The sequence below is a fragment of the Eptesicus fuscus genome, chromosome 2 (assembly GCF_027574615.1).
Source record: "Eptesicus fuscus isolate TK198812 chromosome 2, DD_ASM_mEF_20220401, whole genome shotgun sequence".
Lineage (NCBI taxonomy): Eukaryota > Metazoa > Chordata > Mammalia > Chiroptera > Vespertilionidae > Eptesicus > Eptesicus fuscus.
The window spans coordinates 26542359-26558641 of NC_072474.1; the positions used below are offsets into that span (position 1 = coordinate 26542359).

Genomic DNA, 16283 nt, shown 5'->3' on the forward strand with positions numbered 1-16283 from the left:
CAAGAGCTTCTTTGGAGTTCTACTCTACAGGCTGGATTTTCCCCCTCATTAATTAATAATATTCTGTCTCCTTTTTGTTCTATAGAAGTTTGTTGAATTTTCTTGTATATTAATGGCCTCTTTCTCTTTTTTGTGTTGTGGATTTAAGCCTTTAAAAGAAATCCATTACTGTTATCTTAATGGTTTCTTAGAAAGGGAATGATATGAATGCATGTGCTTAATTAGCACACAATATTAAACCTGAAGTCTTTACATAACTTCTTTTTAATAGCTGTATAGCAATCAGTTGTATAAATCAGTGTTTTTCAACCTTTTTCATTTCATGGCACAATAAAATAATTACTAAAATTCTGCAGCATACCAAAAATATATTTTTTGCAGATCTGAAAAAAAGGTATAATTTTTATTGATTTTTAAAAAAGTATTTACCTACCCTTTTTGCTCTACAGTGACTTTTTAAAAAAACTGGTGCCTATACTTGTATATAAGGATTTCTGGTACAAGAATTAACTAATCAGATGCAATCTTATTATGTGATGTGACCAATAAGATGCAACTCTATTATATGATCTATATATTTATGTCTCAGGACAGGGCATTAACACTGGACAGCTATTGTTGTGCTGACTGTTGTCATTTATTTTATTTGACAGTCTAAGGGAAAAGAAGTCAGTGCCACTGACTAACTAGTCAGATATTACATGTTTTAAAAATTCTTGCTGCACACTGGTTGAAAATTGCTGGTATAGATGTTTTCTTATATATTAACTTGTCTTCTACTGATGAACAATAAAAATTTTGACTCCAAATACTGCTGTTATGAACATTTTTTGACATAGCTCTATGCACATACATATTTGTAGAATAAGTTCCTAGAGGCAGAGTGATGGATTGAAGGTTTTTGGAAAGTTTCTCTTTGGTGTGTGTGTGTGTGTGTGTGTGTGTGTGTGTGTGTGTGTGTAAAGTGATATTGCATAGTGGTTAAAAGCATGAACTCTGGGGCCAGGCTGCCTGTGCTCATAATCCTAGCTCTCTTCCTCACCATTGCTGTGACCTTGGGCAAGTTACTTAAGTTTCTGTGTCTTGTTTTTCTAATGAGTAAAAATGAGAATTAATAATATCACCTTTCTCCTAGGGTTGTGTGGATTAAATGAGTCGATTTGCTGAGATTCATGTCTGATAATAAACACTCAATAACTATTACTTGCTAATGTTATTATTCTAGGTGAGACTTAGCAACCACACTAGCAAAAAAGAGGCCACTGTAAATAAAAAACAATGAAAAATAAAAGGAAAAGAAGAGAAAGAAAGAAAAGAAAAAAAAAAGACTTACAACTGCACTAGTGAAAAAACACACAAAAACAACGAGTCACATTTATGGTGGGCTGGAACAGCACTCTGGTGAATGCCTCTGGCATGACTTTTGGTGGAGATAAGGTAAAACCCACACAGGGCTGCAAATGGGGACAAGAAGAGAGATACAGCTGAGCTCAGGGAGTAGTCTACCAAATGTGGCCACTTGAGAGTGGCATTGTTAACTGCTGTCCCTTTAGTTTGACACATAGTTGAGTGAATAAATGAGTGAGTAAATGAAAACAGGCTTAAGAATTATTTTTTGTTCTCTTAAATTCCTTCCTAACATCCTTAACTCTTCAATAAAGTCTTATTACAGCATAGCTTTACTGTAAGCATGTTCGGGAGGGAGGGGACATGGGAGAAGGCACAAGTGAGAGAAGCATCATGGAGTCACCCTGTCTGAGGTCACAGAAGCAACCAGGGCTGAAAAGAGGCAAATACAATTTCTAAGGCTCCCTAGGAACACTTGTGCTAAACGCCTGGACTTCCTGCTGTCCTATAGGACTGCTCATACTTGGGTATTAAAAGGAGAATGATTTTTCAATACTGGAAATTCTGGCAGCACATTGGCTGCTACATGGTATCCTCTAAGTAAGTGACAGCTTTTAATACATTATTTCTAAGTTTTGGTAAAGATTAAACTAAAGCCTGCATTTGATGCTGCATTTACTCTTTCTCAAGTCATGTGTGACTTCTTGTGTAATGGATATAACAGCCTATTCAAGACATATTACAAGTACAGATGTTATGTTGATAAGATGATTTCCAGGCCGAATGAGACTCAAAGACCAGATAGGGTAGGAGGGATCTTGGGCTTTTAACTGGCCCTCCTCAGTAGCTTAACCTTGCTTCCTGAAATTCCAAAGAATCGGTTACTGCTTCTGTAACACGGGATTTAGTGCTATAATATCTACCACCTGTCTGGGCTTAAGAGCACATTTTTTTAAAAAATTAAATTCTTTACTGTTGAAAGCATTACATATGTCTCCTTTATCCTCCATTGACCTCTCCCTAGCCACCCCCCAGCACATGTCCCTGCCCCCCTACTGTCGGTTAAGAGCACATCTTGATATTAAATTAAAAGAGAGGGCAACCAAGTAAATTAGAATGAGTAATATACCCTGAAATCTTGACCTAAAAGTCACTATTAATGGTAAAACCATTATAGTATTGTATTTCTCTAACATTCCTAGCAGATGCTTGGCTAAGGAGAAAAAAAAATACCCATTTTGAGCACTGTCTTAGAATATGGCTATAATTATTATTTTTCACCATTCACATATTAATGTGTTGAAAAGTAGAAGACATATGTTCAAAAAGGTGTTATTTTTGGAAATTAATATATACAGTAGGTGAACAGAACACACATTCACCCATACATAATACCTGTGTTAATTGTTCATGGGCCCATTTTATTTGTGTTTTTCTTTTGGTGTTGTTGAAAATTAATCAAGGACTCAGCATGATAGTAAACAAGCAAGTTAACAAAGACCTATTATAGTTACCAGGAGGGGCAATTGTGGATCCTGAACCCAGGAAGTTTGAGGCAAAGATTCAGGAAAGATCCAGAAAAGTCCTTGTGACATCAAATCCAAACTTGGATCTCTCCAGACAAAAGATTCAAGTCTGCCTCCCATTTTAATAATGAAATAGCTGCCAAGGTCGAGGATCCTCTTGGGGGTCTTCATTTGTGATAGATATCTGGGTGGGGTTGTTTTGTTTGGAGGAATAAATATTTGAAGTGGGTAACTGAAGAAGGTTATGCGGCTGTTATGATGTTATTGATACACAGGCTGACGCTATTATAGTGGATACTATCAGGCTACATTATCTTTATGCCTCCAAGGTAACCTGAAGCAACTGTCTATTGACTTGGCACTGCCTTGCACTGAAGCGTTTGCCCTGCCTGGGGACTGTAACCTGAGCCAACCACATACCTCACAGACAGCTTTCTTTAGCAAAATCGTCCAGGAGGAGCGCTTTCGAAGGGTGATGGCCGCTGAGTGACTCTCAGGGATGGTGGCCTTGCCATATTCTAATCTATTTAGGGGCAGCTACTAGAAAGTCCTTCTCTTCAGGCAAGGAAATAGCTATTTACAATAAGGAAACTGGAGGTGATCTGAACCCCTGGAAATTTTTCTTTCCAAAGCATGAACTTTGTCATGTTTCACTGCAGGTCATGTCCACATGGAAAACAAGGCTCGCCAAAAGACTGAAATCTCCATCTAGAAGGATGCATCCATTTCCATGTTCAGCTCTGCTGGCCTGTTTTGGGAATACGAGGGAGAATGCTCCATGCGATCAGCCCATAGTGCCTGATACTCATTCCACCATCTATGATCAGCCCATGGCCAAAGCATGTCGACACCCAAGTCACCCGAAAGGGGAAGAAGGGACTCCAGAGAAAAGGCGAGATTCCGGCACCCATTTAGACAGAAATGGCAATGCAAATCGGAATTCAAGTAACCACACTGCTGTCCAGCCTGCTGAGATCTTTGCGGATATGCCTGGGTCTCCAGATGGTGAATTGGACTGTGAAGTAGTTACTTTTCAGACTTCTATCCCCAGACCATCAGTTATTGAAATGCCAATGGTGAGTATTCCCAATGATGTTATAGAAGAAATGGTTTTGGAGGAGAGTTCTGATAATTTGGTGAATGCCTTCAGGGAACAAAGTTGTTTAACATTATAAGTAAATAAGACATTGAGGGGAACTCTTACTAGTGAGAGGAAGTGTGTAAAGCCTCATAAAGTTCTCAAAGGATGTGGAGGGAGGCAAGGACAATAAGCACCGGGGCCTTAGCAATCACCAATATTGACCTTTATTTAACTGCCCATGGTGCTTCAGAGCCAACAGTGTCTCAATAAAATATTAGAGGTAATATCATCTGGAAAAGCTCTTTAAAAAAAAAAAAACTGGCCTGTGAATTTATATGAAAATGCACACTATTCGAGTTGGATTATAGAATTTAAGAATTTGCCTCTATTTAAAATAAATCGGGTGATATCAAAGCAATCTGGGCAAATTTGGAAATGATGATCACTGAGTGTATACAGAGCAATAAACAAAGGAACTGACTGATGCAACTATTCATAATATGGGTGTTTCTGTGATTGTTTTCTGAGACTTAAAGGCAGGAGAAAGAAGTTTTGAAAAATATAGTTCTGCTACTTTTATAAGGCAGCATCTTGAGTTATTTACCTTTTTTCTTTTTTTGGCATTACTGAATTTTAATTGTTGGATATTCTGATTGGATTGAGCTACACAATCATTTCAAAGTTTTTGGTAATTCCAATTTAGGGAGGCAGAGTAGAGGCAGGGTTTCTTGAATGATGTTTTCCAAATACCAAGTACCTCTTGAGCATTTTTTGGTCATAGTCCTGGCAAAGAGCTTAGGACTAGACTTATATAATTGAGAAGTCTTTGAGGATCCATTACTACAATATTATAATGGAAAATAATACTTTTCTTTAACAAATCATTTTTGTTTGACTTGCTGACTTGAATCCAAGAAGCCTCATTAGCAATGGAAACTGCCAAACAATGAAGACAGGGTTAAAACATAATTTAAAAAACAGTTTCATTTGACAGTCTACAAGCTTATATAAAAGGATTAAATGAACAGAGAATTTCACCAAGCCCTCTGTTATAGCAAGAACTGTAGTATTTTTTCTAGTACCACTCAAAAATGTGTTCAGTTTTCACTTTAAGGTATTTTAGTAGTATTCTAGTTAGCTGAGTGGAGGTCAAGGCCAAGTTTATATTTCTTGCATGTTAAATGAACTAATGAAGTACTTGTTTTAATGCACTGAATGAAGACTTTCTGTTGGGTAAACATTCTAGCAACCCAGGACCTACCCTTTATTGCAAAGTACAGCAGCAACTACAGAGGGTTGATTTGATTTTATCTTTGTCTTAGGGGCATATGTGATACAGGGCCTCAAAGTAAATATGTGTACTCAAATATAACCAATTAAACATAGCGAGGTAACATGCATATTTATTGTCTACTTGGCATGAGCAAAGCCATGGATAGATGACAGAGTTTAGATAAGCCTTATGACAGAAGTAGCCCTAAGGTAAGGCTAAATAGAAGTGTCCCAAAGAGAGACACATAAATGGTTCAAAGGAGGTTGGAGGTTCTGGAAGGTACATTGTAAAGAAGGTGGAATTTGAGATTGGTCTAGAGAGAAGGTTAGGATTTTTAAAGGCAGAGATGAAGGGGAGGACATTTCAATAAAAGAAAATTGTATGGCCGAAACCGGTTTGGCTTAGTGGATGGAGCGTCAGCCTGCGGACTGAAAGGTCCCAGGTTCGATTCCGGTCAAGGGCATGTACCTTGGTTGCGGGCGCATCCCCAGTGGGGGGTGTGCAGGAGGCAGCTGATCGATGTTACTTTCTCATCGATGCTTCTGGCTCTCTATCCCTCTCTCTTCCTCTCTGTGAAGAGTCAATAAAATATATTTAAAAAAAAGAAAATTGTATGAACAAAATCCTCGATGTAGGGGTATGTAGTATAGCAATAGGTACATCAGATTTGCTAGATTGGAAAAATACTGGGAAAGGTAGATTGAGATCCAAAGTGAGATGCCTTGAGTGCTGTAGTGAAAAGTTAATTCATTTGGCAGTGGCGACACTGAGAATTTTGAACAGAGAAACATCATGCTTGGGATTTCATTCTGGGAAGATAAAAAGGTAGAGCCATGTAGGTTGGATTAGAGTTGGGAACACGAGCTGAGCGGCCACTGAAGTAATCTCAGCCTGAGGAGTTACAAAAATAAATAGTAGGAGGGTGAGATAGGAGGGGCAAAAAAGGGATTCACGCGGTAGCAAATGCAGCAGTTGACTCTGGGGTACAGACTAGATAGAGAGGGTGGTGAAATCAAACTGGGAGTGATGAAATGAAAACACCGCAAAATTAAGTGCCAGGGTGTGTGGGAAGAACTAGTCATGTGGGCATGGTAAATGGGCATCTAATCTAGTTAAATGCAAGGAGCTAAAATTTACAGAGCTCTTGCTATTTGCCAGCCATTCTTCTAAGTGCTTTACATACAGTATCCCAGAGGCACATTTTCTTATAATTCCCATTTTACAGATGGGGACTTTGACACTTAGAGAGGGTAAGACTTGCTCAAGGTCACAGAGGAGGGATGTGATAGAGCCAGGATTGCAGCCCAGGTCTGTTTGATTGAAAAGTGTGACCTCTGAATTATAACAGGCTTCTACTGCTCATTATTATTTGTGTGGTGTTTGAGGATTTCCAATCACATTTTCATATATGATCTCACTTTCTATTCAATCAAATTTAAATTCCATTGTGTGTATATGTACATATTTATATATAAATGTATTTTTGTGTATAATAATAATTACTATTTGATTTTTCTTAATTTGCTTAACCTTTTTTATCTTAGTTTCATGGTGTATCACAAGGTGGAAAGGGACACTTTCATTTGCATCCTGCTGATGACAAGGTTTTGTTGATGACAGTGTGGGACTGCTTTGAGATCTTCTGATTAAAAGTGCCATAGCCCGGTCCAGTTTTTTCACTACCTAGTAATTTTGCTGTGACATGTTTCCACTCATTAGATGATAAATGAGCTTCTTTTATTATAATCTTGCCTGATGGCAAAAATATTTCCCTTTTGGATGCACTGATCCCCATCATTTAAGCTGCCTTAGTAGAGGCAACAAATAATACTTTTTTCACTTTTTGTTGTTGAGTTCAGCCTCAGAACATAACCATAGCTAAGAAATGGGGACAAACGAGTCCCTCTATCCATCTTTAGCTAACTGGTGTTCAGATAGGAGGGCGATTCAATTAAATTTGAAACAACATCTGGTCTTAGAGGAAAAGCTCAAGGTAGAGAAGCCAAGTGAACTAAGTAAAAAGGGGAAGTTTCTGTATGTGTAATTATGTGTGCATGTGTCTATTTATAAAGTGATGCTGATTAGTCTTCAACCTTTTTAGGTAATCTCTTCCCTGTTCCAGGCGTGAAATCAAGGTGATCACAATCCTAAAATTAGAATGTGTCTTATATCTTCTGATTATGATTTTTTTCTTTCTTAGTAGTGTGACCATTGAAGTGTCTTATAATTGGTAGGGTCATAGAGCCAATGAAACACAGAAGTATGCTATTTATTTCTTTTAGCCAAGAGTTATGTGTTCTTACTGTGCACCACTAGCTCCAGGGAAACAAAGATGATTAAGACACAGTCCCTGAAGTTGCTCATTTCTGGTGGGAAATATGGTTAGGTAAAGAGGCAATATCAATGCAGAGAAGGCTTATGGGTCAACACTGGATGCCACAGGAGCACATGAAAGAGTCTCCCATCTTAGCCTTGGGAAGACAGGGGAGGCTGAAATATATGGAGGAGAATGGGTTTCTTCCTTATCTATCCTAATATATAAAAACCCTGTGTCTGTCATGACCGGAGGCTCAACCAACCAGAAGTCAGTCTTGCAGTCAGCGCTGGGTTGCCGTGGCACAGCCTGCTATGGCAGCAGGTGCGGTGACCCAGCACTGACTGCTGATGGGGCTGCGAATCAGGCCTGGAGAGAGGCCTGAAGAGAGAAGCAGGGTCTGATCTGTAGCCTCTGTGGCAGCTGTTGATCAGCACTTGCCTCTCTCTTTCTCTCTGGGCTTGGCCAGCAGCCGCGCCTCCATTTCTCTCCATGCCTAAACCGGGGCTGCTGATCAGCCCCATATTTCTGATCAGGCCCTGTTGATAGGCCCAGAGATGCTGACTGGCATAGAAACTGACCAATCAGAACCAAATTGGCCGGCAGAGGAGGGCAATTGGGGGTGTGATCAGGTCGGGAGGGGAGGACAGTTGGGGGCGATCGGGCCAGCAGGGGAACAGTTAGGTGTTAATCAGGCTGGCAGGGGAGCAGTTAGGGGGCGATCAGGCTGGCAGGCAGGCGAGTGGTTAGGAGCCAGCAGTCCCAGATTGTGAGAGGGATGTCCGACTGCCGGTTTAGGCCCAATCCCACAGGATTCTATGCCAGTCAGCGTCTCTGGGCCAATCAATGTTTCCCTGTGGGATTGGGCCTAAACCGGCAGTCAGACATCCCCCAAAGGGTCCCAGATTGGAGAGGGTGCAGGCTGGGCTGAGGGACCCCCCCCCCCAGTGCATGAATTTCGTGCACCAGGTCTCTAGTATATATATAAAAAACCAGTGACTGGAACTCCAGAAGGACCAGAATGACTGGTCCCTATGACGCCCACTGCGGCCAGCGAACCGGCCAGATCAGGGGGTGGGGCTTGCAGCCAACCTCTTGTAGCCCCTCTCCCTGGCCAGCCCCACCCTGGATTGGCCTCAACCACCCCGATTGAGGTCAGGGCAGATGACCAACAACCCCATGGCCCTTCCCTGTGGCTGGCCTTGCCCCTGATTGGCCCACCCCACCCCGATCAGCCTGCAGCCCCTCGCCCTGCTGGCCCCACCCTTGATAGCCCCTCCTACCCCAATAGGGGGTGGGGCCCGCCAGCCAACCTCCTGCAGCCCCTCCCCGGCCAGCCCTGCCCCTGATCAGTCCCTCCACTCAGATCAGGGGCAGGGGTAGCTGGCCAACCACCCATGGCCCTTCCCCCAGGCCACTGGCCCCTGATTGGCCTCCCCCACCCCATTCGGTGGCAGGTCTGGCCGGCACAGTCAGTTTTGGTGGGGTTGTAAATTGGGTGGGGCAAGGTCTCAGGAAATCTCCAGGATGGAGTGAACAGAAATGTCTGCCAGTCAGCCCTGCACTGGGGAGGTTCCAGCATGGGAACAATGACTGCTGCAAGCACCTCCATCTGGAAGAAAGCCGCCCCCATGTTCCTGCCCTGATGACAGACAGTCCAGTTTCTCCCCGTATCTGTCAGGGTCCCCCAGAGCCTCACCCGGCACTGGAGCTCAGAGCAAGTGGGAGCTTGTAAATTCAGTTCCTGGTGCTGGCCTTTTAAGAGGAGCAGCTAGGTCTCTAGCAGCCTATGTGTCACTCAGCCCCAATCCGCACTGGTTTTTACAGTCTGTAGTTCTTACTGCCCGTAGGGACTTCTTTCCCCAGCTATGGAACCCTGGGCTGGGGTTCTGGTGTGGGGCTGGAACTCCTTGCTCCTCCAGTCAGCATCCAAAGAGGCAATCTCCCTCCTGATTGAAAAAGTGGCACACCTGGTGCCAAACCAGCTCGTTCCACACCTCCGCACCTTCTACCAGTCTCAATGTGCTTTCTTTTTTACCTCTCGAGTTGTAGTACTTCCACTCAGCCAGCTTTCCCACCATTTGGATGATAGTTGTTCTGTCTTTTAGTTGTAATTTTCATGTGGTTTTGGGAGGCAGCAAGTACAGGTGTTTACCTATGCCGCCATATTGGTTCCTCTCTCAAATTTAATTATTTTCAAGTGTACAGTTCTGTGGCATTCAGTATGTTCACATTGTTGTGCAACCATCACTACTATCCATTTGCAGAACTTTTTTCATCTTCTCCAACTCAAACTCTTTACCCATAGAAAACTAACTCCCCATTCACCCTTATTCCCATCCCCTGGCCACCACCACTCTACTTTCTGTCTCTGTGAATTTAACTATTCTATTACCTCATGTAGGTGGAATCATAGACTATTTGTTCTTTATATTTAGCTTATTTCACTTAGCATGTTCTCAAGGTTTATCCATGTTGAAATATGTCAGGGGCTTCCAGTCAAGATGGTGGCATAGGTATTCTCCTTCTTCCACAACCACATAAAAAACACAGACTTGTGAAGATGGAGACCGCCATGACGGCAGTGAGAGACAGAGTGTGAGAGACTGAGGGAGTGAAAGGGGAGTGTGTGGATGTGTGTGGTGTGTGTGTGAGTGACTGAGGGACAATTAGATCCTGTAGGACTTTCATGGGCTGATGGACCAGGCTGTCTTAGATGGGCAGTCACCTCTGCCGCTACAAGCACTCCCGGGTGGCCAGCGCTGGCACAGAAACCATGCCATCTTGAAGGGCAGAGCAACTGTGACTGGGATCTCAGCCTCACCACCACCCAGATAGGCCTCAGATGCAAACTGGGACCCTATAGCCACTCTGGACAAAGACCTGCTACCACAACTGCAGACACATGGACACTGAGACTCCAGCCATCCTGGCTGCAGGCTCCTGTGAGTCCAGAGCACGTTCCCCTACCACTGATCTGCCACAGCAGTGCACAAGCGGGCCTCCTGCCGACCAGCAGTGGTCATGCCACCTGGCCCCCAAGCTCCTGTGACTGACTCTTGGCATGTACATGCACGGGTCTCCCACTGACCTGCTGCAGTCACACAACCCAGCTCCCAAGCACACCTGTGATGAGTAGGCCTGTGACTCTGACTCTTGGTCCAGGCATGCGGAGCTGCTGCCGACTCATGGCAGCCATGCCACAGGCCCCCAAGCATGCCCGACTCTGATTCTCAATGCATGCAGTACCCCCGCCGATACGCAGCAGCTGTGCATCTTGGAACCTGAGCTCTCCTGTGACTCTTGGGCTCAGGCCCCCGCTACTTGGTGCTTGGACCCTTTGATGCTAGTATCTATGGGGAGACAGCGAAACAATCCCCAAAGGAAAGAAAAGGAACTGAATGAAACTGAGGCATGCCATATGTCAGAAAAAAATTAAGAGTAATGGTTGTACAGTTCATTAACAGGATGGACAAGAAAATGAACAACATATGTAAGAATCATTGCCAAATATATTATCATGAAGCTTTTTCTCCATGATATATATATATATATATATATATATCTATATATATATATATATCTCCTACCTAATAAAAGAGTAATATGCAAATTGATTGTACCTCTGCTATACCCACAAGTCACACCCACAAAGCCACGCCCACCAGCCAATCAGGAGCAAATATGCAAATAAACCCAACCAAGATGGCTGTGGTCACAGAGAGCAGGAGGGAGGCTTGGGTTTCCCCGGAAATGGAGGAAGCCAAGCTTTCTGCCTTCCCTTGCTGGCCCAGGCCTCCACTCAATGCTACAAAGTTTCAATGATAGAAGATAAATAAATCCCAACAAAAATGGCAGCAGCCACGGAGCTGGAGAGAGCAGGAGGCTTGAGTTGCCCCTGGAGATGGAGGAAGCCAAGTTTTCTGCACACCCTGGCTGGCCTATGCCTCGACTCCAGGCTACAAAGTTTCAATGATAGAAGATAAATAAATCCCAACAAAAATGGCTGTGGCCACGGAGCGAGCAGGAGGCTTGGCTCCACTCAAGGCTACAAAGTTTCAATTATAGAAGATAAATAAATCCCAGATACCAGGGCCTCCACTTGGGTCACCGGGGGTGTGTGGCCACCCTGCAAACCACCACAGGCTCCTCGCCCAGGCCACCCCATGCCCCAAGGGAACCCCCACCCTGATCCAGGACACCCTTCAGTCTGCGGGCCAAGGCTCTATCTACTGAGCCAACCGGCTAGGGCTCTATGTATTCTTTTAAGAGTTTTAGTTCTTTACATTTTAGATCTTAGTTCTTATATTTAGATCTTTGATCCTTTTTGAGTTAGTTTTTGTAATATGGTATAAAGTAAGGATCCAAATGCATTTGTTTTTGCATGTGGATATCTAATTTTTGCAACACTATTTGCTGGAAAGACTGTCTTTTCTCCATTGAATGGTCTTGGCACTGTTGTGAAAAATCATTTGACCATATATGTGAGGGTTTATTTTTGAGCTCTCTATTCTATTCCATTGGTCTATATATCTTTATGCCAGTACTACACTGCTTTGATCACTGTAGCTTTGTAGTAGGTTTTGAAATCAGACTTTCAACTTCGTTCTTCTTTTCCAAGATTTTCTTGGCTATTTGGGGTCTCTTGAAATTTCATATGAATTTTAGGATGGATTTTTCTATATCTGGAAAAAATCCCCCAATACCCTCAATACCTCTCTGAATTCACCACCTATAATTACTGATGGAGAAACTAGGACTCAGGGGAATTAAACATTGGACCCATTTCCACTCAAAGGGTAATCCTTCCAGTAGATGGAGAAGCTCAAGTCAACTGGTCAAAGCATGACTTTCTTGGGCAGTACAGAACTTACACTATCAATAACTAAATTGCTGCTTGTTCTGCTTTCCTTGTCTAGGCTCCATGCCCATCCTTCTCTTTTCTTGGCACAGTCTTTGTTAAAACCTAGGGTAGCTTAATTAATTGGGTTTCAGGTTCCTTTTTTAAAAAATTTAATAAATCTTTATTGTTCAGATTATTACAATTGTTCCTCTTTTTTCCCCCATAGCTCCCCTCCACCTGGTTCCCACCCCACCCTCTGTCCTTATCTCCCGTCCCCCACTGTCCTCATCCATAGGTGTATGATTTTGTTCAGTCTCTTCCCGCACCCCCACACCCCTTTACCCCCTGGGTACCAACATCAGAATTATGGGGGTGCCAGAAGAAGAGAGAGAGCAAGATACTGAAAACCTATTTGAAGAAATAATGACCAAAAACTGTCAAGATTTGCAAAAGCCTCTGTGCTCAGCTTGGATGGGGCTGAGTTTCAGGGCGGAGCAGACAGCACCAGTTTCCTGTCAGCCCTGCCCTAAAAGGCCCCTGTGTCTCAGTGTCCCTTGGTAATCGCTGCAAGCACCTCTGAGAGAAAGCCGCCCTCGAGTTCCGCCCGCCGCCAGACAGTCCAGTTTCTCCCCGAATGAGTCTGGGTCCCCAGAGTCTCGCCTGGAACTGGAGTTTAGTGCAGTGGGGAGCTTTTGTCTCCCTCCCCCTTGAGAAAGCTAGCCGCGCACTCAGCTGCCAGTCCTCTCTACGTGCGCGCATCTCAGTACCTCTGCCTCCTGCAGCTCCTCTGAGTCTCAGTGTGCTTTTCTCTTTCATTCTAGTTGTAGAATTTCCACTCAGCCAGCCTTCCTGTGGTTCTGGATGATGTCCATTTTGTCTTTTAGTTGTAGTTTTGAAATTGTTGTGCGAGGCAGCAGTTTAGTTGTTTACCTATGCCGCCATCTTGGTTTCTCCTCAGCTTCCTTTTTTAGTATCATATTCCAGTCATACTCTCTTGAAGCTACATCAAGGATATGTTAATTGGAATTTAGTGGAGAGACTCCTGGATACCTATTAACAAAAAAGCTCTTGGAGGTGTTCACTACCGTAGGCAATTGATTTCTTTCAACAAATTGATTTTAATTTTCTACATTTTATAGTTGTCTTGAAGTCCAGCCTTGGGAGTATCTATGGAGGGGAGTGCTGCTTAAAAGCATATTGTAAACTTTTGGGGGTAAACATCTATAACCCTTCATCCCAACCTAACTCTGCATTATCCTTATTTGAGCATTATTGGGGGAAACTCTGTTGGGCTGCATCTCTGTTTTATAGTACAAATCAGTTTTCTTGCATTTCTTTAGAATTAAATATTTTCATTTTTCTATGAATCCCAATAGAAGAGAAAAGAATCCTAGGCTACCTATAAAAATAAATACTCTATTAACAAAAGCTCTCTGCTAGATATATAATTTGACATAATTATTTTTAATAGAAAGTAATTTATATTTCCATGCAATCAAATGTTAGTTTTCTAGTTCCTTTTCATGCTCCTGAGAAAAATCATGAACTGTCCCATGCCAAACAAGGAAGACATCTTAATGAGCTGGTAAGAATCCCATCCCATTCCTTTTAAGCCCTGATGATTTCTCATGCTGGGTTTCTACTTTCAGAAGATGTTAAACATAGTGGCATGATATACCCAGTATACTCAGATAGGAATTTTCCAAACTAGATATTCAGTTGCATCCCAGCTGGGAGAGAGAGAGAGAGAGAGAGAGAGAGAGAGAGAGAGAGAGAGAAGAGTTTCTTGGCTTCTCTTAGAATAAAGTAAAATAAATAGTCCTCATAAACCATGAAAATTTACATTGTACAGCTTTGACTATTGGAGACCTTCCATTAATAACTGCGGAGTATGGCAAAAATGCCAAATGTTCAGATTAATTAGAGCTGATGGGCACATATATTCCAAACTAAGAAAGAAAAGTTGAGTGTATAATTTTGTAGAATTTTAAAACATTTTCAAGTGAGGTTACTCCTGCATTGATAATTCAGATAAGAATGATAAATATTTTCTAAGTAGGTGTTGATATGTTGGAAGGAGAAAGGTATAAACGGAAGAGGTCAGCCCATTTTTTAGCAGTATCTATTTCTAGCTTATCAGAGGGAATCTGGGAATCTGCCCATGACCTAGTTGATCCTTTGCCCTCATTTTCACAGGTGGTTAATAAAAGAGCAGGGCTTACTTTGTACCTAGGCAATGTCTAACCAAAGCACCAGTGAGGATATTTCAATTTATTGACAAGACCCATTTCCCCCAAATACCTGTGTCTGTAGAATTGGAATTTCCATCCTCTGTTTATGTAATATGCAGTGTACTTCAATTTAAAAAAATTCAATATAATACTCCCTGGCCATGCTGTAAAATTTTATATTTCTTATGCTGTAAGAACCACAAGGGCTATTTGAATGAATGTGCTATATCAATTGTGGGAAATTAGAAGTTTTTTCTCCAGCCAAGGGCATCTGTTAACTTGTTCTGAATCGCCTTAGGTTTTGCACTCACAGTTCCTCCTTTCCAAAGAAAATAGAACTCATCAACTTAACACTTTTTTCCAATATAAAACTGACACACTCGGTTTCATAATTCCACAACAGGAGAGGTGAGAGCTTGGAAATTTGAGGCAATTAGAGGAAGGGGGTGTCTCCATAATGGGCATAGGAACTCTTGTGGGAAGTATTTATAATTTTGTTGTGGGAAGCTTGTTTGTGGTATCGCACGTTCAGTTAAAAGGAAAATAACAACTCAAGTTGTTTCTTATTTTCCATAGGAAATAAGAACCTTTCCCTCAAATAGGTCACCTATATTAGGACAGTCAGTTTCTGTAACTTACAACATCAAATCTCAAAAAGAGATCTCACATTATTTATAACTAATATAATTAATGAACTGTAATTTGTAAATAATAAACTGACTTTAAAAACTTAAAATTTTTATTCTTTATATAAAACAATGGATAATATTATAAAAAATCAAATGTGACATCTGTACACTTGTAATTAGAGTCAATTCAAAATTATATTTTAAAAAAGTCACTGATATATGGTCAAATAATGTTCACCAAATGCACCAAGAATAAACAATAGGGAAAAGATAGTCTCTTCAAGAAATGGTGTTGGAAAAACCATTAAACATATAACAGAATGAAATTGGACCATTATCTTATGCTGTATACAAAAATCAACTAAAAATGGGTTAAAGAGCCCTGGCTGGTTTGGCTCAGTGGATAGAGCGTCAGCCTGGGGACTGAAGGGTTCTGGGTTTTATTCCAGTCAAGGACACATGTCCGAGTTTCAGTCTTGATCCCCAGTGGTGGGTGTGCAGAAGGCAGCTGATCAATGATTCTCTTTTGTCATTGATGTTTCTATCTCTCTCTCCATCTCCCTTCCTCTCTGAAATCAATAAAAGGCAACCTACAGATTGTGGGAAAATATTTGTAAATCATGTATCTGATAAGGTCTAATATCTAAAATATGTAAGTTGTTATATTTATGTATCTGATAAGGTCTAATATCTAAAATATGTAAGTGTCATAAGGTCTAATATGGCAAGGATGTAGAGAAAAGAGAACCCTTATACATTATTGGTGGGCATGCCATTATCAAAACAGTATGGTGGTTGCTCAAAAAAATTAAAAAATTAAAAGTAGATCTACCATCTGATCCAACAACCCTGCTTCTGGGTATACATCCAAAGAAAGTAAAATCACTACCTTTAAGAAATATTTGCACATGTCTGTCAATGGATTAGTGGATAAAGAAATGTGATACACACACACACACACACACCCCAGAATATTATTCAGCCTTAAGAAAGAGGTAAATCTTTCTTTGTCATTTGTGACAACATGGATAAACCTGGA

General features: G+C 41.8%; 1 protein-coding gene and 1 pseudogene across 1 annotated transcript in view; both read left to right on the forward strand.

Moving 5' to 3' along the window:
* The first annotated feature begins 3535 nt into the window (after positions 1-3535).
* The window catches only part of FAM107B (family with sequence similarity 107 member B), a 244943-nt gene continuing 232195 nt past the window's right edge, over positions 3536-16283 (forward strand). The window contains exon 1 of the mRNA XM_054726105.1: positions 3536-3949. Within this exon, the coding sequence (XP_054582080.1) occupies positions 3536-3949 (414 nt within the window). The remainder of the gene's footprint in view (positions 3950-16283) is intronic.
* LOC103292615 (transmembrane emp24 domain-containing protein 10-like) overlaps positions 10117-16283 on the forward strand; it is an 89388-nt pseudogene continuing 83221 nt past the window's right edge.